Consider the following 24613-nt stretch of genomic DNA (forward strand, 5'->3'; position numbering starts at 1 on the left):
GGCAGGCCTTTCACCATGTTCTTGTGTTTCAAGGTGCACAAGCCTTTGTAGGCAAGATGACCATATCGATGGTGCCAAAGTGTTGACTGATCCGTATTTGAAACTTGGAGGCATCTTTCTTCATTTGTTGTAGTAGATGGTTCAGTACCCAAAATAAACGGCCGATTTGAGCTAATAATTGACTCTGCTATTTTTCCTCTTTGTGGATGATCAATGGACATGTTATTAGTATCTTTAGATTTCTCAATGGATACTACATAAGTAATTTCAGTCATGGTACGCATAATTTTTTCTACAATTTTCTTGTCTGGCATATCTTCTTCATTGCTTCTCATCTTGTTGGAGATTATCATCACTCTTGCAAAATGTTGACATTATCATCACTCTTGCAAAATAATTTGTGATACTTTCATCATTCTTTATCTCCAGGATCTCAAATTCTCTGCTTAATGCATTAAGAAGAGATTTCTTCACTTATTTGTTCAAAGACAGTACGATTAATTGCGAGCTTCCGGTTTCAGGTTACGAAGCCGGGAAGTGTTCCCAAGACAATAATTGCTCTAAAGGCTAGGAAGTTGATTTTCATGATGCTTGGCATTCCTGGCTAGTGTGGCAAAAGTGAGACAAGTTGATACAAATGTATCAGCTGTACCTGCGATGAATGAGTTCCTGGATGTCTTCCCTGATGAGTTACCTGGTTTGCCACTAGAGCGGGAAGTCAACTTTGACATTGAACTTGAACCAGGGATGACACCTATCTCTAAAGCTCCTTATAGGATGGCCCCCCACGGAATTGAAAGAGTTGAAATTGCAACTGTAAGAGTTGTTGAACTAGGGGTTCATACGACCTAGTGTGTCACCGTGGGGAGCTCCGGTGTTGTTTGTGAAAAAAAAAAAGGGACGGTACACTCTGTCTCTGTATTGATTATAGGGAGCTGAATAAGGTAACAATTAAAAATAAGTATCCATTGCCGCGAATTGACGACTTGGTTGACCAGCTTTAAGGGGCAGCAATATTTTCGAAGATTGATCTTCGTTCTGGTTATCACCAGATAAGAGTCAAAGAAGAGGACATACCGAAGACGGCTTTTCGTACTCGGTATGGGCATTATGAGTTTGTCGTGATGTCCTTTGGCTTGACTAATGCCCCTGCAGTGTTTATGGAGCTGATGAATCGGGTATTCCAGGATTTTCTGGATTCTTTTGTCATCGTGTTCATTGATGATATCTTGGTTTATTCCAAGACAAATGATGAACATGTAGAATATGTGAGGAAAGTTGTGTTGGTTCTACGTGAACAAAAACTATAGGCCAAATTCTCGAAATGTCAATTTTGGTTTCAGAAGGTAGTATTCCTTGGTCATGTGGTATCCAAGGATGGTATAGCTGTCGATCCAGCAAAGGTGGAGACAGGTATAGGTTGGGCTTGACCAACTACAGTTATTGAGGTGAGAAGTTTCCTGAGTTTAGCAGGATATTACAGGCGCTTTATTAAAGACTTTGCAAAGGTTGCAATGCCTTTGACTCAGTTAACCCGAAAGGGAAAGAAATTTGATTGGAGTCGAGCTTGTGAAAGTAGCTTTTAGGAACTCAAGGAAAGACTAGCGTCAGCCCTGATGCCTAATGTACCCGACAGTATCGGGAATCTAGTAATTTTTAGTGATGCCTTTAAGAATGGGTTGGATTGCGTACTTGTGCAGAACAAGAAAGTTATCATTTATACCTCTCGACAGTTGAGGGATGATGAACGCAACTATCCAACTCATGATTTAGAATAAGCTGCTGTGATGTTTGCCCTAAAAATATGGAGACATCATCTGTATAGTGAATACAAGTATATACAGATTATAAGAGTCTCAAATATCTATTCACACAGAAAGAACTTAACATGGGGCGGCGTCGATGGTTGGGATAGTGAAAAATTATGATCTGGAGATCCTACATCACCCTGGTAAAGCTAATGTGGTAGTTGATGCCTTGAGTCGTAAGACAGCTCACTCATCTGCAATGTTGATGAGCCAACCCAACATTCAGATGGAGTTTGAACGAGCTCAGATAGCTATGTTAGTCGGGGAAGCGACAGCTCAGCTAGCTCTTATGACTATCTGTTTGACGTTGCAGCAACAAATTATTCAGGGTCAGCAGAGGGACCCTTATTTTTCAAAAGTTGTGAAGCAACTTGAGACTGAACAAATCAAGGATTTCTTGATAAGGGGTGATGGATGTTTGAAGTGGCGGAATCGAACTTGTGTGCCAAACGATGTAGAGATCAAGAGAAAGATTCTATCTGAGGCACATGAGTCTCCCGATACCGTACATTCCGGTGTCACTAAGATGAATTAGGATCTAAAAACATGCTTTTGGTGGCTTGGGATGAAGAAAGACGTTGTTGAATATGTGAGTAGGTGTTTAATTTGTCAACAAGTTAAGGCACCTAGACAGTAACTCTTGGATTAATTAAGACCGCTCATTTTATATGAGGGAAGTCTACGTATTCAGTTGACAAGAGGTACACAATTGAAGTTTATTACAACGTTCCATCCTCAAACAGATGAACATACTGAGAGATTAAATCAAATTCTTGAGGACATGTGTACATGATTTTGCTGGCGGCGGTTGGGGCACCTATCTATATCTGGTGGAATTTGTCTATAACAATAGTTCTCAGGCAACCATTCCGATGATTCTTTTTGAGACACATTATGGACGGAGGTGTCAAACTCCGATCTATTGGGATGAGGTAGGAAGAAAATAGTAGTTGGGTCCAAACTTGCTACGAACGACCAATGAGACGATACAGAAGATTAGGAAAAGAATTCTAATCATTCAAAGTCGTGAGAAGAGTTATGCTGATGTTAGAAGGAAGGACCTAGAGTTTGACGTGGGGGACCACGTGTTCCTGAAGATCGCACCTATTCTTGAAAATCTAGAGTTTGATATGGTAAGAGGGGAGAACTTAGCCCACATTTTATTGGACCTTTTGTGATTCTCGAAAGAGTTGGGCCAGTAGCCTACATACTAGCATTGTCACTAGCATTAGAGGCTGTACATAATGTTTTTTATGTTTCAATGTTAAGTAAATATACTGAAGATCCTATGTATGTTCTTTGTTATAAAGATTTACCGTGGAAGAGAATCTAAGCTACGGAAAACAGACTATTAAGATTTTGACACGGGAGATGAGATTTTTGCGTAGTAGAGACATACCTCCGTTAAAGTTTTATGAAAGAAACAATAATTTTGGAAAGCTACTTGGGAACAAGAAGAAAAGTTAAAACTCGAATATTCACATTTGTTCCTAGAGTTAGGAACTTTGGAGGACGAAAGTTTTTAAAAGAAGGGTAGAATTGTAATAATCCGAAAATAATAATAATAATAATAATAAAGAATAAATAAATAAATAAAAAAAAGAAGACAGCAGCAGCTTGAAACTGCTGCCATGGAGAAAGGAAGAATGGACAGGTGGATTGAAGGGAAAAGAAAGAAAAGAGAGGAAGATGGAGGTGTGGGATGAAGAAGGGTGGTTTTATTTTGTGTTAGTGTTATGGATGGTGGCGGTGGTTGGTGTTGGCAAGGCCGACGAGGAAGCACCAAATAATATCGAAGAAAGAGAGGAAGAGGGAAACAGAAAACAGAGAATGTTCTAATCCGTGTTTTCCGGCAAAACCTTAAGGTTTTTTGGCGTTTGTTGTGACAACGTGCAAACGTGAGGATGGGGAGACGATTGTGAAGGCTTTTCAGCTATTGAAGCTCTGAACTAAGCTGATTTAAGCGGTTGTCGCAAAGGTAACGAAAAACCCATATCACCGAACCTTTAAATCTCGATATCTTGGTTCATATTGTATAATAAGTTATGAAATAGGGCTTGTTAGAATCGTAATAAGGAGATCTATAAATTTGTAGAAGGAATCAGGATGAAATTCGAATCGTAGAAGGAGGATATGACTTCGGGATATAGTAGGTATTAACAGAAAAGATGGGAAAATTTCAGAAAATGCAAGGAAGAAGAAGAAGCGCGTGCACTACACGCAGGTGCGTGAGGGGCGTGCGACTGGGCGTGCTCCTGGCGCGTGGGACAGACACACCGAGGATGTGAGGGCGCGTGAAGCATCATTTCGGTTCTCGGTTTGTCCGGTTCGATTCGTTTTGACCTGTCCTATTAAAATTGGCCTATACTTACCTTGAAAATGGTGAAATATAGGTCTAATTGGAAGGAATTGTGTTGAAATACCCTACTAAACGTACATTCAAGAGAGAAAGGGATTCGAAACCAGGTAAGTAGCATATCGATCTTTGAACTAGTTCTTGACTTGTTTTACAACATATGAGTATGTTGTTTACCTGATTAAGAGCTTAGTATGTTATGATGAGCTTTGATGATATTGAATGTTTATTGTATATTGTGACTGCTTGCCTGTGATGTAAGCATGATATAAATGATTGCCTGAATGTTCTATGTGTTGAACATGATACATGTATGAAAGAATACAGTAAATGTGAATATGTTATGCATGTTAATGGAAATGTTATGATTCTAGGATATGCTTATTGGTTGTTGAGCTATGACTTATTTATATGAGTATGATAGTCTACTAATTCCCGCAGAGTTCCTGGCCAATGCGCTGTGTGCTAAGTCAGGGAGCATGAGTACTCCTGACCGTTGGTATATGAGATAAACAGGCCGCCAGAGAAATTAGTAGACGGGCCGTATTTGACCAAGAGCGAGTCTTACATACGAGTCCGAAAATTCTAGATAAGCATATCAAAAGAGAGTCAGTAACCTAAGCTGGAGGTAGCTGAGATACCTCATTAATGAATAGATGACCCTAGTAAGAGAAACTAGGAGTCAATGACGAATAAAACTTAAAAACATCTACTTTGCTAAGCTCGAGGTAGCTGAGATACCTCATTAATGAACAGATGACCCTAGTAAGAGAAACTAGGAGTCAATGACGAATAAAATTTAAAAACACCGAGAAACATTAGTTATGAATTCATGAAAGATAAAGTTGGCTACTTACTGGTTAATTTAATTACTCATCAAAATTATTTTTAACTTTTCTTTTCAGATTTAGTTGATGCAGGCCAACCGAGGACGAGGACGAGACCAGCGGGCTAGAGACTATTTGGGAATTCATGTCTGTGTCTGTTTTGTGTACTTATGCTTTCGCTTTCAAGAATTTACTTTGGTTGTTTTAAGTTTAAATAGCACTGGTTTTAAATGTTTTACTTGATGTTTTTGGAAATATTTTTGAAATTTATCATTGGTTGTCGGAATTTATTATCGAGGTCAGTGGTAGTTCCTGTGAATCGCGTTGACGATGAGCGGGTGTTACAAGTGCTTTAATTGGTGATCTTTGAGTCTAGCATCATCAAGATGCTTTACTTGGTGATCTTTGAGTCTAGCATCACCAAGATGCTTTACTTGGTGATCTTTGAGTCTAGCATCATCGAGATGCTTCGCTTGGTGACCTTTGAGTCTAGCATCATCGAGATGCTTTGCTTGGTGATCTTTGAGTCTAGCATCATCAAGATGCTTCGCTTGGTGATCTTTAAGTCTAGCATCATCGAGATGCAAGATGCCTCGCTTGGTGATCTTTGAGTCTAGCATCATCAAGGTGGCCATTTTGTACCTCAGTCAACATTATTCATTCATCTGGTATGAGAAACCATTCTCCACCACACTCCAGACCTTTTACTCTAAGCAAATTTTCAACTCACTCGAACGATCATAGTGACCATTGAAGTGAAGGATCTTAGTTAAAGTTTTGTCTTCACTCATACTCTCTATTTGATCACTAAAAAATTGTGGCTCTTGTACAATTGTTAGGTTTTGACATAACTAAGCCAGAAACATAAACTAACCACAAATCTATCAAATATGGTAAACAAATCTTAAAAAATATTTAAACTAATCCCTCAAAATACTCCGAATATCTTGATCTAATCAAATTCTTCTAATATAAACTTCCCTTCTTTCCTCGACCTAATCAAATTCTTCTAATATAAACTTCCCTTCTTTCCTTTCTTCTAATATAAACTTCCCTTCTTTCCTTTCCTTCCTCATTATAATTTAGAAATGGTGGGTCAAAAGGACCAATTTACCCTTCGGGTGATTTTGGACTAATTTTCTTTTATATATATATATATATATATATATATATTTTTAGGTTCCAAGAATATTTATAATCATTTTTTCTCTTCTTTATCATCCAACAAAATTTCAGAAGTTTTAAATTTAAAAAGGAAAAAATTAAGTTTTTTAATATATATAATATATAATATATAAAATATAATTTAAACATTTGAAGTTAAAAACTATTTTAACTCTCTTTAATATATGAATATATTAAATTTTAATTTGAACCCTTTAAATTTTTCTTATTTAGTATTACTATGAGCTAGCAACGACGCTTACAAATTTAAGTTATATTCATTGATATAATCCTTACCAATAAGGATTACAAACCAGTCAATCTTTTATGGTTGTTTTCGTTTTATTCACATTGTTATTGTTTAATTTTAATCTTCACCTTCCATTTCTCTTTTAACACAATCCAATGATGCATATTAATCTTTACTTTTTGCCACATTTTTTTAATGGATTTACACTTATGTATTTCACTTTATTTTTTTAACACAACTTCGATAACAATTCTAGTTTTCTACTTATTCTAAAGTCGCTATAGTATACATATCATAACCATTTTATACGAAAATAATCATTTAAAACATTTATCATAAAGACATTGTCATGGACTTACATGCTTATTAAAATGTCCTTAAAACAATTTACTAGAAATTAATATAACATAAGTAAAATAAAACATAAATGCCCTGTACTAACCTGTAGCCTACAAAATTTCAATACTTGTAACGTTTTGATCCTGAGTTGTGGAAAAAATTGAGTTTTCTCTTAAACTCGTAAAAAGAGCAATGTAGCGGTTGGACTCTAATCCGAAGAAAGAGTCAAGAAAGTTCTTTGTTCAAATTCCCAAGAGACGCTTGAGGAGAGGGTGGGATAGGTCGAGTTTGATCGAGCCACTATAAAACTATAAAACTATAGTATTATATTTTCTAACTCTTACCTATTTAATTCAAAATTTGTTTATTGTTTTGAATTGAATTATTTTTTATATACTTTTTGTATTAGTTATCATCTTATTTCAAAAAAGTTTAATAATTAGAAAATTTAAGCGCTTAAATAATTTAATTGGTAAAAATCTATTCACCCCGTCTATGGTTGTCATATAGATCCAACATTGTTCGTAATTACACGTGGGTCGAAAGTCCGTTTTACCTTTGTAATTACATCTTTCACCTTAATACCACCTATTCTCTAATGAACAATTTGTTTATGATCTAATCATAAACCAAATCTCTTTTGGGCCAATGAGAGAGTGACCGCATTTTTCAAGTCATCACCATTTAATAGAACAACTCATTACTTTCCTAGCATGAAAATGAGTGAATTCCATCTTGTGATATTATGTACCGACATTATGCAGGAAGTATCCCTTGCCATATCTTTTGCACTACTACTTATATGAACCAAAAGACATCAATCATACAATATACTTCAATGAAGATGCGAAGAAAGGTTGTCAAAATTATCAAAAGATGTTTCAATTCATGCCACATTGAAGAAGAATGAAGTTTGATTGCTAAAATTTTGGGTGGGTTACAATTTAGAGTTATTGTATTGTAAGACATTTTATTTACTTTAGGTTACATTTACATAATGACTAATTATAGTCATTAAGTATGAATGTTACAACTTTTGGAATGCTTTTAATAGTTTCATTTTGGGGCTATATAAAAAAAAAATGCAAAGGAGACATATATCCGATCTTGAGCCTGAAGCTCTGATACCAAATGATAAGATAAGGAATCAACTACAAGGGGAATAAGATTCGGATTACCTTGTTGATCGAATATCTCAAGGCAAGAACATTGTTTGAGATTCGAATCACTCCACAAGCAAGATCGATCATGTCTAGCTTGAATGATTCTTGTTGATCAAATATCTCAACGCAAGAACACTTGCTTGAGATTCGAATCACTCCACAAGCAAGATTGATCATGTCGAGCTTGAATGATTCTACATGTATGAACCAAGAGACATCATTCATACAATATACTTCAATGAAGATGTGAAGAAAGGTTGTCAAAATTATCAAAAGATGTTTCAATTCATGCCACATTGAAGAAGAATAAAGTTTGATTGTTACAAATTTTGGGTGGGTTACAATTTAGAGTTATTGTATTTTAAGACATTTTATTTACTTTAGGTTACATTTACATAATGACTAATTATGGTCATTAAGTATGAATTGAAACATCTTTTGATAATTTTGACAACCTTTCTTCACATCTTCATTGAAGTATATTGTATGATTGATGTCTTTTGGTTCATATCAACTACATTAGTAACTTGTACTAATTTCGACCCTAGAGTTGTTGTGTGTGCCTACTTCCTCTAGAATATTGGTGTCTAACACTTATGCCTACATAAAACCTCAAACAGCGGCATCTAGATAGTCGTTTCGTAGTTGTTATTATTGGCAAACTCCATAAGAGACAAGTGCTCGTACCAACATGTGAAATCCATTACACAAACCTTCAACATGTCCTCTAGGATTTGATTAAACCTTTTGGCTTTTCTGTCTATCTAGGGATGGAAAGTCATACTAAACCGAAATTGCATACCCAACACTTTTTGTAGACTCTTCCAAGAAAGCTAGGTCAACCTTGTATCTCAGTCTAACACAATGAAAATTGACTCATTGTGAAGACGGACTACCTCTCTAGCATATGATGAGCCTACTGATCTACACGGTATGTGGCCTTGTTAAGAATAAAGTGAGCTATAATGGTAAGCCTATCCCACAACAACCTAGATAATGTTAAAGCCCTTCTTTGGTGCTTAACAAATATGTTATAAATTCATGCTTATTTCCTCCCACTCCTATTAATGTAGGTTTAGTGGTTGTAATACTCTACAAGTCATTGGTTTGAGGCTTTCATCTGTTGATAGATCAAATATCGACTTACCTCCTTTATTCTCCGCCAATAATAATAGCCCTTCAAGTCTTGGTACATTTCCGTACTTTTAGGGTGGAATGTATAAAATGTATCGTGGGCTTCCATCAAGATTTCATTCGATATCTCCACATTCTTCGGCACACACAAATAGTCTTGCCCCATTAACTCACCATTTGATGAAAATAGAAAATCCAAATGGTGCCTTAGGCTCATGCTATTCTCAGACCTTGTTGAGGTATGTATCTACTTTCTAAGCATCTACAATACACTTACGGAGGGTGGGTTGGATTGTTAATTGTACTAACCATGTGGTGATGTCTTTTACCACAACCTCGATTCTGCCCCTCTAATTCTCTCTGCTTGGTGATCAGTATTAAACTGTGAGCCATTTTCTGCTTACATCATCTGTCACAACATTAGTTTTAGAAGGGTAGTAGAGGATCTCGATGTGATAGTCTTTCACCAGCTCCAACCACTTTCTCTATGTCATATTCAACTTCTTATATGTGAATAGATACTCCGAGACTCTTGTGATCAATGTACACCTGTACCTTTTCTCCATATAGGTAATGCCGTCATGTCTTCAACACAAACACCATGGCTTCAAGCTCAAGATTTTAGGTGGGACAGTTGGAGTTGGACTCCTTAAGTTGTCCGAAGGCATAGGCTATTAAGTACGTACCCAGTCCCTTTCCTAAGGCGTCATTGTATACCACGAGATTGTATGTTTCATTCGGTACTTAGAGGACTAGTGTCACCACAAACCGTTCTTTTAGCTCTTGAAAACTCTGCTCACATGCTGGAATCTAAACAAAGAACTCCTGAATGAACTTTCAGTAATAACCAACTAACTCCAGAAAACTTCGTACTTCAAATACTCTGGATAGCCTTGGTCATTTCATTATTATATAGCCTTGGTCATTTCATTATTACTTCTATCTTAGCTAGATCCACATTGATTCCTTTACTAGATACCACGTGACCTAGAAAAGCTATTTCACGCAACCAGAACTCGCACTTAAAAAATTTGACGTATAGTTGATGAACTCTCAACACTGGCAGAACATTCCTTAGTTATTTCTCATAATATGCCTTTGTCCTAGAGTAACTAAGATGACATCGATAAACATGATAAAGAAAGTATTCAAATCTCCTCCCCACAAAAGAAACATCCAACCCTGAAAATGCCCACTAAAAACATTATGCTCAATAGTTCCATGAATATTGAATGGGCATTGGTAAAATAAAAAAACATGAGAGAGTCCATAGCGGCTCTTGAAGCCCATCTTAGATATTTCTCTCTCTGATCCTCGTCAGATTGTAACTTAACCTCAAATTGATTTTAGAGAACACTGTTGCACCCTACAACTGGTTAAATAGATCATCTATTCTCAAGAAAGGATATTTATTCTTGATAGTAACCTTATTCAACTCTATGTAATCTAAATACAATCTTTATGGATCTTTTTTCTTTATGAACAACACAAGAGCTCCCCATAGCGGAACACTAGGCCGAATGAAGTCTTATCCAAAAGCTCTTGTAATTGATCCTTCCATTCCTTTAGTTTTGTGGGTGCCATTCTATAAGGTGATTTGGAGATCGGCACAATTCGTTGTTCCAGGTCGACTCCCAAAGTTGACTTCTCTGATTGAGGTCAGGCAACCTTGGCAACTTTGTGGAAAAACATCCGCAAACTATTAACTTGTCTTTCAACGCTGTAATAACTCTTGGGGTGTCCTGGGAAGCAACCTCCTTATACACTAGGGTTTTACTTAAGAAGAGTTTGAAGCTCACTAAGCCGACTTCACAATCTATTAGGGCATGGTTCTCACCTAGACAATCCATCCCTAGAATGACATCAAAGTTTTGCATGTATAGAACAATTAAAGTATCATCCATCCGTAACTCATCTGACACCGTCACATGACTTGCCTTAACTGTGTGGGTAGAGGACAAGAACTTGTCCTCAGGTTTGGATATTGTAAGGGTGTTCTCTAACTGTTTTAGATCTAAGTGTGCGAGCTCAAAAAACCTCTTAGAGATGAAGGAGTTATGGACTCAGAGTCAAATACTGTAAAAGCTAATTGACCAAAGCTGGAAGATGTCTTGTCACAATTGTTTTCTTCTCGCCGATCCTCTTGGTCATGATCACATGGGCTACAACGGGCTTCTGTTGTTGACGACCTCCTCGACCTCCCTAATTCTGCCCTGGAGCACAACACCACCTTGGATCTCATCCAATGTGCGGTGAATGACAACTAACTGAGCCATAGAAGTTTATGACTCTCTGCCATAAATGTCTAGAGGACCTAAAATTTGACTGATCTTATGCCATTCTATCTCAAGCTAAATTTTAAAGGCTTCAAAAATTAGATCGAGACTAACATACTATGTAACAAAAACATGTATGAACGAAGTCAACCAAATATACGTTTAAATTTTGTGCAATTTAAAATTAGTTCACTGCACATTAAAACAATGGTAAAACAAGTACCCAGGTATTAAGCTTTTTAACAAAGAAGGAAGTGGTTGGGATACCAAAAAAAAAAGTAATAATAAAAATAAATAAATGATATGACACCCTATGGAATGCATATATATAATAGACCCGTTGGTGAACATCCCTTAGTGGTTGCAGAGCTCCCAAGCATCCCATCACGACGACTAGAAGTGTCATGAATGGAATGAACTCTTCATCTAGTAGAAGAATTGGGAATCGTTTTATTTTGATTTTATTATGAATTAAAACCAAAGCAATAAATACGAGAGCAAGAACTCTACCTTTGTAGAAACCCTAACTTGCAAGACTTCTTGAAGTATTCCAACCATGCAAAAGTTATTCATATTCCACGAGTTTTTCCTCGCTATAACTCGAACACAGAGTCAAGGTTTGTAGGAGCAGCCACTTGAAAGAAAATCTCAAAGGGATTGGAGAAAGAATTTCTAGAATTATTTAGTTTTCTTCTCGGGAGAAAGTGGGAGAGATGTTTTTGGCTACTTCAAGGTCTTAATAGAGATTCTGATAGAATCTTTTTTTAAAGAATATATTACATATCTAATATATCAGATATAATATTTTATATAAATCATATTTAAATATTATAAGATATTTTAATATATATTTAACTAATTTGAATCTCATTCAAATTTTAAATAATTTTTATGGTAGGTATCAAAATACATTAATGGTATCAAAAACAATCCATATATTTTTCTTTTAATATATCTAATATATTAAATATTAATTCGAACCCTTTAAATTAATATATTTTTATCCGTTTATATTTAACGTATCTATTATATTAAATATTAATTTGTACACTTTAAATTAAATATATTTTCTCTATTTATTTAATATATCTAATATATTAAATATTAATACGAAGCTTTCAAATTAAATCTATTTTCTCTTTTGTATTTAATATCTAATATATTAAATATTAATTTAAACACTTCAAAAAAAAAAAAATTAAATTGAACCTTTTAGAGTTTCTATAAACTAGCAAGGGGACGTGATGGACCTACCAGTTATAAGGTCCAATAATATAAAATTAGTTAATTAAACTCTTTAGTTAATCAATTTCCATTCATTAACAATAGGTCCGCTACTAATTTAGAGTTGCACTCTTATGCATTGTAGGACAAGCTATGTCCATTGATATAATCATTACAAGTAAGTCTATCCTTCACGAGTTATTCATAATTACAGCTAGGTCAAAAATTCGTTTTACCCCTGTAATTACATATTTCACATTAAGTACCACTAATCTTCTAATGAAATATTTTTTTATGATCCAATCATAAACCAAGTCCCTCTCGAGCCAATGAGAGGGTGAGACCCCATTGTTCAAGTCTCGAAATCAGTACTTAAGAGAATAACTCATCTACTTTCCTTATATGGAAATGAGTGAATTCCATCTTATGATATTATGTTCTCAAACTCCCTATTTGATCAAGTTCTCAAAATGGCAGGCATATTGAATTGGCTAAAAGAATCATTCTCACCCATGTAAATTAAAGGACAAACCCTCACAGGCAGGAGTTCATAACTCACTCAGAATTAAGATCGAGTCGCATAAGATCATCACGTGAAATATTAATCTTCTCTGTTAATGGACTTATAAAGAGTGATTAAATATTTCTTGGTCCAGTATTATAAAAACTCATTGAATAGGATACCTCCACTTACATGTCTTCACATGAACGATTTGGATCAAATCATTTGTAAGGATTAGAAAGTGGGTCGTATCAATAGTGTTACCAGGATAAGTCACCCAACCTTATCCATATACAATAGACTCTTTAGGTTATTACTTGAACACAATCCTCTTGTATGTCAACCACATACTGTTCAAGATTACATTAATAACCTTGGATTTTCATACTATGAATAAAAATTAAATTACAAACAAAATAATAAAAATTATTGATAGAAACTAAATAATTAATTATAAGGCTTTAGGGCATATATCCTAACCTGTCATTCACTTGAAAAACAATATATAAGAAGGAGTGAGTATAAAATTATATTCATTAAACAACCAATATATAGGTTCTCATCACATTCTTGACCTAGCAGGTGATTACAAGCTTTTTTTCTCTAGGTTTCATGTGTACAACTTTTGTTACTCACAGACTTAGGTAGCTAGCTTAGCATATGCAATAGCTAACCGGTGTCCTTTGTTGAGGCACTACCTCATAGAACTCTCTCTGGTGTAGATAGTAAGGAGTATGCTAGTTCACTCATCATCTATGGAAGGTTAGCTAGCAAACTCTTCACACAAGACCATATAGTCACTCAAAGTTGAGGGAGCGACCTCCTATGCATGCCAACTTCTATGACTACCTGCATTATCCTACGTCCCCCAATAAGACGGATTTATTGTGCAAGATAATCCAACTAACCTATTAGGTTACACATCCCTAATTGAACCATGCTAGGCTAGAGGTCCTGAAACTAGAGCAGAAAGGAATGTGGAAGCTCTTTAGACATCGTACCAACTACTATTGACCTAGGAGGCTACCTTTGTTTTTTTAGGTTGTCGTGGTTGTCCTCTAGGTCCCTAGGGCGACTTGGCAACTTTGACATGAATTCACGTCTCCAAAAATCTCTATTTTGACTCCTTGAGCCTAGCTTGGTCGAGAAGCACTAGGGACTAAACCCGTTGATTGTTGCTTACGAGCCTAAGGTGCTCCGACTATTGGAGATGTTCCATCCTAGATTATCGTCTAGTCAGTTTGTGTTTAATGTCGTAGTCTTATTTCGTTACATCTACTTACACTCTACAAGGAGATCACACATTTAACCACCTAGAGCTAATGTACATTAAATCATGCAAAGAGTCACACATGCTCAACGAGGTAACATCCATTAAACACCTGGAACGCATATCAGAAAATTTCATCCCCCATACCAGCATATTTATGTATTTGGTAGTGGTATATGGTCCATAACAATAATCAAGGAACAGTTCTGAAATTCTTACATCAAGTGTGACTACTATTCACAAAATTAACTAATCACCCTTGTGAATGTTTGATTAATCCACCACACCTAAATGGTGTGAAAGTTATCTTATTTATAATCAAATAAATTACAAGGATATGGAAATAGTAATAAATGAAAATAACAATAAATGGAAAGATACCTATAGTAATAAGACAAATATTAGATATTTGCCTTACAATAAAATATCAAATATAATATATATGGTAAACTATAATTTATTACTAAATATCCTTAATACCCCACCGCAAGCTGAGCGTTGGATTTGAACGAACATGAAGCTTGGATCTGAAAAATTCAAAGAGGTTGAGAAATACTTTTCGTGAAGATGTCAACAACCTGGTTCAGAGGAGGTGTAGAGAAACACTTTCTTGGCCATCGAAAATTGCAGAGGGATCGCCGCTCAGCGGCGATGCTGCCTTGGCTTCGACGAGAATATGTCTAACCCATGAAGAGGGATTCTCGCTTAGCGATGATGCTGCCTTGGCTCTGGTGAGAATATGTCTAACCCCAAGAAGTAGAAGGGGAAACCTAGAGCAAGGGACAAAGACAATGTTGAAGTCGAAAGAGTCGCCACATTGGGCGAAGGAGCCAATTTTGGCAAGAACGGCAGCCGGAAGAGTCGCCACATTGGGGCAAAGGAGCCAATTTTGGCGAGAACGGCGGCAGCAACTTGGTTGGCGAAGATGCCAGTGCGGCGCCTAGATTCCAAAGGTAAATCTCTGCAAAAGGTCGATAGGCTTATCGAGATTCTGTATATTTCTGAAGAGGAATGCTGCTGAAGATCCTACGATTAGGGTTTCTATGAAGGATGAAGATGAAGGAAAAATTGGGAAGAAAACAGAGGCTATGTTTGGAAAAGGTGAGGTTGTATGTACAGAGTATGGCGAAGGATAATTTGGAGGTCAAAAGGGTGGAGTCGAACAATAATTAATCAGCTTTGCATGTGGCAGCCATGACGACTGCCCCTGCGGCGTCAAAGACAGCAGTGGTGGTGGAGAAGAACAGTCGAAGATTTCAAAAGCCATTGAAAAGAAAGGATACAGGTTGCTAAACCAAATGGCTCTGATGTGAATGTTTGATTAATCCACCATACCTAAATGGTGTGAAAGTTATCTTATTTATAATCAAATAAATTACAAGGATATGGAAATAGTAATAAATGGAAAGATACCTATAGTAATAAGACAAATATTAGATATTTGCCTTATAATAAAATATCAAATATAATATATATGGTAAACTATAATTTATTACTAAATATCCTTAACAACCCTAAGTTTCAATCGTGCTAAAACTATTCACTTAAGGTTTATTTTACTAGCATGCATGCAAACAAATGATCCTTACAAGCATTAATTGCCTAAAATTTGTGTAGCTACTTACATGGTTATCGCGAGTCTTCCCAAATTCAATTACTTTCTAGAAAAGTCTCCAAAAGTTTTAGAATTTCCATCTTCTTCTATCGCGAGAGGGGCTGATTGAGATTTTCTGAGCAACTCACATAATCGTTGACCTCTTGCCAATTGATTCTGAATAGCTTTATCGAGATCAGAAACGAATTGCACAAAGGCTTCACATACGCGCCCACACACTATAGGGGAGTTCTACATGTATTTTCACATGCGCATACCATGTGCGCATAGGGGTTATGTAGTCGCAGGTTGCAAAACTCGGTTGGGTCAACTAAGTGGATTTGGGTTGTGGTTTCGAGTCGGTTACAAGGGTACAGGTCAGATGGATGGCTTATCTTGCGACACGTGTACCGCTGGTATGTCAATGCACTGCCCTGCTTGACTTGCGAAATGTATTAGTGGCGTACTTGGACACGCTCTCTGCCTTAATGCTCAACACGCGCCCATTGTTCCTTTAGCCTACGTGTTAGAACCTAGATTCACGTGATTTTCTAATTTGAACCATTTTCTTTACATTTTTTTTAATCTTCTTGCACAAGACTCGGCTCAGTTTCTTTTCTAAAGTCGTATAGTTTCTATCCACCTCCATCACGGTATTTTTCTTATAGTTTGAAATCCATCACAGGCTAATATATTTATAATCAAACTTATTGAATCTTATGACTTCAGAAGACTCTGATTTTCGGCTTGAATCTTTACCGAGTTTTTTCATAGAACTTATGAGGAATCCTTCTTACGGAAAAATAACAAAAAAATTAAACTCTAACTTGTCACAATATCTCACGCTCAAAGGTGTGAATAAATATGAAATTATTATTACTCAAAGAAGATAATATAGAGACAATTGAAATAATGAACTGACTATGCTGTGTTTTATTCGGGTGAGGCTTCTATTTAAACTGAAATAAATTCAACTCCTACAAAGACTCACCTGAAATACACATTCACGTTGACTCCTAATAAAAATGAATAGCTTAACACTTGACTAATTTCATCTAACAATAAGTTGCACTAACTGTGACAGCCTCCCTTAGTGCAAGCTTATTTCTTAATAACTCCGAGAGACTTACGAAAAGCTTCAAACTTCACTTTGGCAAGTGCCTTAGTGAATATGTCTGCAACTTGCTCATTAGTATGTATTTTATGCAATTCAACATCCTGCAATAATACTTTCTCTTGAACAAGATGATAATGAGTTTCAATAGGTTTCAAACGAGCATGAAACATCGGATTTTCAGCGAGTTTTATTGCACTTTAGCATTATCACAATTGATTTGAAGTGACTGATTGAGAGTAGTCACAATTTCTTGAATAAGCCTTCTGAGCCACAAGCATTCTTGAGTAGCCATTGTAGCAGCTACATATTCTGCTTCATAACTTGACAAAGCAACGGTACTTTGCTTTTTACTGCACCATGAAATTGCAGCAGAGCCTGCTGTAAAACAAAAACCTGTTGTGGAGCATCTGTCATTCACGTCACCAGCCCAATCAGTATCCTCAAAACCACTCAATAAAAATGACTTTGATTTCTCATACATTAATCCATAATTTATAGTGCCTTGATGTAACAAAGAATTCTTTTTGCTGAAATTAAATGAGTCTCATGTGGTTGATCCATAAATTGAGACAGAACTCCTACTCAAAAGGTAATGTCTGGCCTTGTGATAGTTAAATAGAATAAACTACCAACAAGTTGACGAAAGAATGTCGCATTGCTAACTTCATTTCCAGCTAATTTTAGATTTGGTTCCATAGGAATAGTTTTTTCTCTTAAATTCTCCATACGAAACCTCTACCATAAACTTGATGCATATCCTTTTTTAGACCGAAAATAACCATCATCACATTTCTTAATTTCTAAACCCAGAAAACAATCCGCTTCACCTAATCTTTTCATTTCAAAACGAACAGACAAGGCATCTTGAAGACTATTGATTTCAACACTATCATCACCAGTAATAATCATGTCATCAACATAAAGTAAGAGCAAGATGCATCCAGTTGTTGTTTTCTTAACAAATAAGCTCGGATCAGCACATGAAGACTTAAAACCACAAAAATTAAGATATTGAGCAATCTTACCAAACCAAGCACAAAGAGCTTGTTTGAGTCTGTATAATGCCTTCTTAAGTCTGCACATGTAATCAGGATACTCCTTAGAGGTAAATCCTTGTGGCTGCTCCATAAAAATATCACGATCCAACTCTCCGTAAAGGAAAGCATTTTTCACATCAAGCTGCCATAATTTCCAGCCTTTACTAGCAGCTAAAGAGATAATTGTCCGTAATGTTACCATCCTTGCGACCGGACTAAAAGTCTCGACATAGTCTCGACCATATTGCTGAGAGAACCCACGAGCAACAAGGCGAGCTTTGTGTCTATCAATTCTACCATCAGCTTTTTTCTTCACCTTGTAAACCCACCTATAAGTAATTAAATTGGCATCATGAGGCTTTGGTACAAGCTCCCAGGTGTCATTTTTTCGGAGTACTAAAATTTCTTCCATCATTGCATTTTCCCATTTTGAAATTCCTTTAGCTTCACTGTACAACCTCGGCTCATTTTCACTTGTATCTCCCATAAAAAAACATGACAAAACAGAAAATTGATTAATGTCAACTACAAATCAGACAAATGACCTGGTAACTTTTTCTGTCTTTGAGGATTTTTTCTTGTGGCAACTTCAATATTTGTAGTGGCTTCTCTGTTCTCTTCAGCTTGAATGTCTGTCGTAATTGGAAATTCTTTTCTCCTTGATGTAGAATCGTCAGGAAAAAGTGCAACAGTAGTTGTACTTTTGCTGTTATCTGCATCGTCTCTGTAACTTGAAATTTCATCAAACATCACATCACGAGACACAATAACCATCTTTGTTTCCAGATATCCTCCAACCCTTTCTATGAGTATCATAACCAACAAAAATGCATTTTTTGGCCTTTAGGTCAAGTTTAGTTCGATTATGTTTCAGTACATGAACGTAACAAATAGACCCAAAAATACGAAAATAACTTACATTGGGTTTACGATGATAAATCAGCTCGAATGGTGATGATTCTATCACTGGCCATGGAGGCAGCCGATTTACAACATGGCAAGCTGTTTGAAAAGCTGACGCCCATAACTCTCTTGGAAGACTCCTCGCATGCAGCCAAGACAAGCAAACTGATGTAAGATGAGCTAATTTACGCTCAGCCACCCCATTTTGTTGCGGGGTTTCTGGACAAGTTAGTTGACGCTGAATCCCATGCTCCTTACAGTATTCCATAAAATCATTTGAAAGATATTCCCCACCATTATCAGTGCGCAAGCACTTGATTTTCAATTCAAATTCTTTTTCTACAGCATGCTTAAACTGAATAAATTTTGAAAAAGCTTCCCTGTTGTGTTCTAAGAAGTATACCCAACTGAAGCGAGAGAAATCATCCACAAATACCATCACGTAATGAAAGCCGGAATAGCTTGCTGTTCGCGTCGGTCCCAAAAGATGAGAATGAATTAATTCTATTACTGTTGAAGCTTACTCTTTGAGCTTGTGAAAGGAAGACGATGAGACTTGTCATATTGGCAGCCTGGACAAATCTCATCATGTTGAATATCTTTAAAGATAGGGACACCATCAAGAAGTTGTTTTGTGGATATTTTCTGCAACAATTGGAAACCCACATGACCCAAACGAGCATGCCAAAGAGTTGAGCTTGCATTATGACCAACTTTCTTGATATATTCATCACCAACTGATAAAACATACCAAGATTGTTTTCTTTTTCCACAGAATATGATATCAGCAGCAACATGTTTCACATTAGATAATATTTGAACATCTTTAGGACCAAAAAGAACATACCTTCCTGAATCTGTTATTTGTGATACAGAAGCAAGGTTTTTTTTCAAACCCGGAACATGATAAACGTCCTTGAGTAGGACACTCTCATCATTCAAATCTCCTTCTTTCGTCAGAGGATGCATTGAATTATCGGCTGTCATAATGACCTTCTTTTGAAAATGTGGACGAAAACATCTGATAGAAGAGTTTCGTTTCTAGTTGCATGATGAGAACAACCAGAATCAACGATCCATTCTTCATTGTAGTCTATAAAGGCATGAGCACTTGCAGAAACACCATCTTGATGTACAGCTGAGATCACATTTGTTGGCTGGTCAAGAACCTCAGTAGTTAAGCAAAGTTCCCAAATTGGATCTGAAGAACTTTTACTTTCATGTACAACATTTGCTTCTGATTCCTGCATTTTAACTCGGCAATTTGGCTTAATATGACCTGGCTTTCCGCAACGATGACACACCACTTTCACCCGACAATCTCCTTTAAAATGGCCAGGTTTTCCACACTTGTAACAAGCTTTAAATGGCTTCTTTGACGACTCCTCACTTCTGAATTGTTTCCCATTGGTTGATGAATGCTTTGACTGATAATTTTGTCTCCTTTGATCTTTGACATACAACACCTCTTCTGACTTTGGGAAAAACTCGTTGCTGCTGTCATTTGTTTAACCAAGGCTTCCTAATTTGAAAGAAGATTCTCCAGTTCAATTACTGTAGGCTGATTTTCCACCCTTGTATTGAGGAAACAAAAGACATAAATTCTTTTCGTAATCCACTAATAAGATAACGTCGTAATCGAGCATCACTTACTAGCTCCTCAGCATCTAATTCTGAAATTTCAGAACATAGATTTTTCACTTTCAAGAAATATTCTTCAATAGAAAAATTAACTTGAGTTACCACAGCCAGTTTATTCTCTAGAAATTGCAATCAAGCTGTATTTTTCTTAGTGAACAACTTTTGAAGGGTTTCCCACACTTGCTTTGGTGACTTTAAATCACGAACGTGATCAATATATTCCTTGCTAATAAGAGTTCGCAAGGTAAATACGGCTTTTCCACATTTGATCTTCCATTTTTGTCGTAATTCAGCATTCTGTGGAGTGTCCGCTAGTATTTCTGTGTCATCACCTTCAATTAAATCCCACAAATCTTGTCGATGTAGATAAGCTTCATACATAACTTCCAATAATTGTAATTATTGCCAACAAGCTTTTCCATAGATACCCCCATAGAAGCACTTCTATCATTCATCTCGTTGAGTAATAATTTCAACCGTATCAACTTGGCTCTGATACCAACTGTCACAATATCTCACACTCAAAGGTGTGAATAAATATGAAATTATTATTACTCAAAGAAGATAATACAAGAACTAAAATAATGAACTGGTATACTGTGCTGTCTTTTACCAAGGGTGAGACTTCTCTTTAAACTGAAATAAATCCTATAAATAACTCATACAAAGATTCACTTGAAATACACCTTCAGGTTGACTCCTAATAAAAATGAATAGCTTGACAACTTGACTAATTCCATCTAACAATAAACTAATTTTGACACAACTCTAGAGATTACTCTCAGATTTAAGGAAAATAAGTGACTAAAGACCCATAAACTTTACTTAATGTTCTTCCTTGGTTCTGGACAGATATGGTCGACCCAACCGCCTATAACTTACCTCCTAAGTCCAAGAAAGAATTCTTGTGAAAAGATTCCGGCCAGGTCTCCAACAATCGATTGAAACATTCTCCTTTTTGGTCTTCCTATTCTTTCTTCAAACCCTAATCTCCCTTCCTATTTTCCCTTTCCTTTTCTCTTTTCTTCTTCCTGTCCTATACTTCTATCTATCCTTCTATCTAAGACACTGACAGACCCATAAAGGGACCATTTTGACCCGGTTTAGTTTGAACTGCTTTCTTTTTAATTGTCTACTTTACTTTATTTTATTAAGTTCTTGCACTATTTGGAGCATTTTTCTATTATGTACCTTCTTGGAAGATGGCCTTGAAGGTCTTCAATAAAATCCCATAATTTTAAAAGATTTAAAGAGAAAATTAAGAAAGGTTTACGTGCCTTTCGTTACATAAAGTTTGGTTGAATCTCCTCTACATAAATGTTCTTGCTACGACTCAAATACTAACCTAAAGGCTTGCAGAGCATCTTGAACTTGTTAGCCTCTTGAAAAAAATTCAAAAGAAATGGAGAAAAAAAGTTTTAAAAAATATTACCAAGGAGAAATTGTAGAATGTTGTAACGACCCAAAATTTTCTACTTAATTTAAGGTCGCTACGGTATACGTACCATAAACATTGAATGTGGAAAACTTCATTTAAATTCCATAAAACATAACCTTTATCTTAAAACACAGACATGGACTTACGTGTTTCGAAAACATCTTTAAAACGACACAACAAAAGACTAAATAAAATAAATGAGAGTTTAAGTTAAAAACATCCTTTTCTAGCTTAAGTTTAAGAAAATAAATACTACTATCCTTTGCATGTGCCATGGTCTTGAATTACGATGCCGTCGTCAGCCGTACAGGAATGTCTTTCCTTAACCTGAAAAATATAGTAGCACATGGCTTGAGTATTTAAAGAAATACTAACTAAGTCACCCTACTATTGGGGTTAAATGCAACAATCACATGCAATGAAATGATGGGACCTATCTTTTCATTTCGTTTTCCCTATGGTGCTGTCCTAACAGGTAATTTTGGACGTGTACCATATACTCTACACACAGCCCATACGTGCGAGTATGGGCTCGCCAGCTAGTTCGCACACCGCTGGGCCACGTTCCTTATCCGGTGGGCATATTCTGGGAGATCCTTAGGCCGGACACCCGCTAGAACTGGTAACTGTCACGTCAGCGCTATGCAAAGCATAACGATCGTTGTCCTGCCATTGGATGTACGCGTCCGTACCCTCGTGATGGGATAGGAGTATCCCCCCAAATGCATGAGCACACATAATGCACGAGGTTCCAAAACTTTTCCATTTTTATTATCCTTTAATACAACCCCGCTAGTATTATGTACATATCATATCATTTTTCATATCGTTTCAGATATTGTTCATCATTCATGCCATATCGTTTCTCATTCTTCAGTTCTCAAATCATACATAATTCTAACGGGGTTATACTTCATGCCATTTATCGTAATTTCATGTCATTCATATCATGCTGTACACACACAATTTAAGAGACCTAACATAACGTTCTATGCTTTTAACATAACATTTCATCATATACACATCATACCATGACATATTGCATCACAATGTATCATATCATAAACGAGTCATAACGTAAACACTTCATAGTCATATCGTTCTCTAACTTATCATAGCCTTAACGTTCTTATACCTATCACAGACATATCATTACATGAACGTACCTTAGTCATCTCATCACAAGAACTTAACCTAACGCTATCGTTCTATCAATCTATCACAAACCTATCCCTTTCTACCCGTAGCCTAACCGTATTCTTCCATCAATCTCTCTTATCCATATCACTCGAGTATGTAACTTAACCTTAACATTTCATGAACGTATTTTACTCCTATCATTACATTTTGTTTTGTGCATCCTTCTTGTATCCTATCTCAAACATATCCTTGAACACATCGTACCGTAATTATTATCATACAATTCACATATTATAACATATACATAACATATAGGAAGCATATAGATCCACAGAAAATTCACACATATCAAAATATGACACGTGCAGAACCACAGGGCACGTGTCAACATCAAATATAACCATGCCGATAGTAAGGTCACTTACCTGGCTAGCTTAAATTGTTGTCACGAATATATCTTTAATGAAATTTCGATTCCGTTCTTTGAAATCCGAGTCAACCTATATGAGCCTATGACATTAGTTTCAAGTTTGAACTCTACAACATTATTTCTCTCATTTACATTGGTCGGTCGTTCAAAGTCTTGAAATGTTATATATCTATAATTATATTTTTATTAGAAATCTTATTTTTCATGGTTACTATTGTATAAGAAAGTAGATACACCTATTTCAAGTTATTCTGGGCTTTACTATTCTCTGTATTTACCGTGTATTTACCTTTCCCTCTATATTTAGTTTGTGGTTTTTAATTCCCTAATCTCTTCTTTTTATCGGTTGCCTTTTCATTTGTTCTCATGTATTCCAAATTTCTAGTGGATCTCTTTCCAAATCTTTCTTATCTCAATGTTTCCTATTCAAGTTTTTTTTTGCCATTCTATCTTTAATCTATTCATTTAGATAAAAATTTAATATAATATTACTAATCTGACTTGATTTACTAGGATCGTATAAATGATTGACATTTAGTTTCTCACTCAGAGCTAGACCATTGTAATAATTCAATGAAGATCTAACTATAATTGGTTCTCATTTATAAACAATAGGATAAAAAAAAAACAGGATAGAAGAAAATGAAGATTTAATATATACCTTATTGTCAGATCTATCTTAACGTAAATTTCCCGCAAATCCCAACTGGGTAAAGGCTTTTTTTTTTTTTTTTTTTTTTTTTTTTTTTTTTTTTTGTCTCAAGTAAATTCGAGATTATTGTTTTTCTGTTTTTTTTTTTTTTTTTTTTTTTTTTTTTTGTTGCTACTGTTATCTGGGTAAGGATGGGTTGAGGAGAGATAATTGTGGGAAGGGATAAGAAGTAAGTGGAGAGAAGTGGGGAACTATGTATTTTTGTTTATTTATTTATTTATTATTATTATTATTTTAACTACAATTTTATAATTATTTTTATTTATTTATTTCTTTATTTATTTTTGG

At 35.8% G+C, this 24613-nt stretch overlaps 1 protein-coding gene across 1 annotated transcript; it reads right to left on the bottom strand.

Annotated features, from left to right (window-relative positions):
* Positions 1-17008: 17008 nt before the first annotated feature.
* LOC147794748 (secreted RxLR effector protein 161-like) lies at positions 17009-17505 on the bottom strand. Its single transcript, XM_087117725.1, has 2 exons — positions 17221-17505; positions 17009-17125 (listed from the first exon to the last, which is right to left on the bottom strand). The coding sequence occupies exons 1-2, from the start codon at positions 17503-17505 to the stop codon at positions 17009-17011; spliced, it is 402 nt and encodes a 133-aa protein (XP_086973851.1).
* Between the last annotated feature and the right edge of the window lie 7108 nt (positions 17506-24613).

The sequence above is a fragment of the Cucurbita pepo genome, chromosome 1 (assembly GCF_057944985.1).
Source record: "Cucurbita pepo subsp. pepo isolate OVF chromosome 1, ASM5794498v1, whole genome shotgun sequence".
NCBI classification, from domain to species: domain Eukaryota; kingdom Viridiplantae; phylum Streptophyta; class Magnoliopsida; order Cucurbitales; family Cucurbitaceae; genus Cucurbita; species Cucurbita pepo.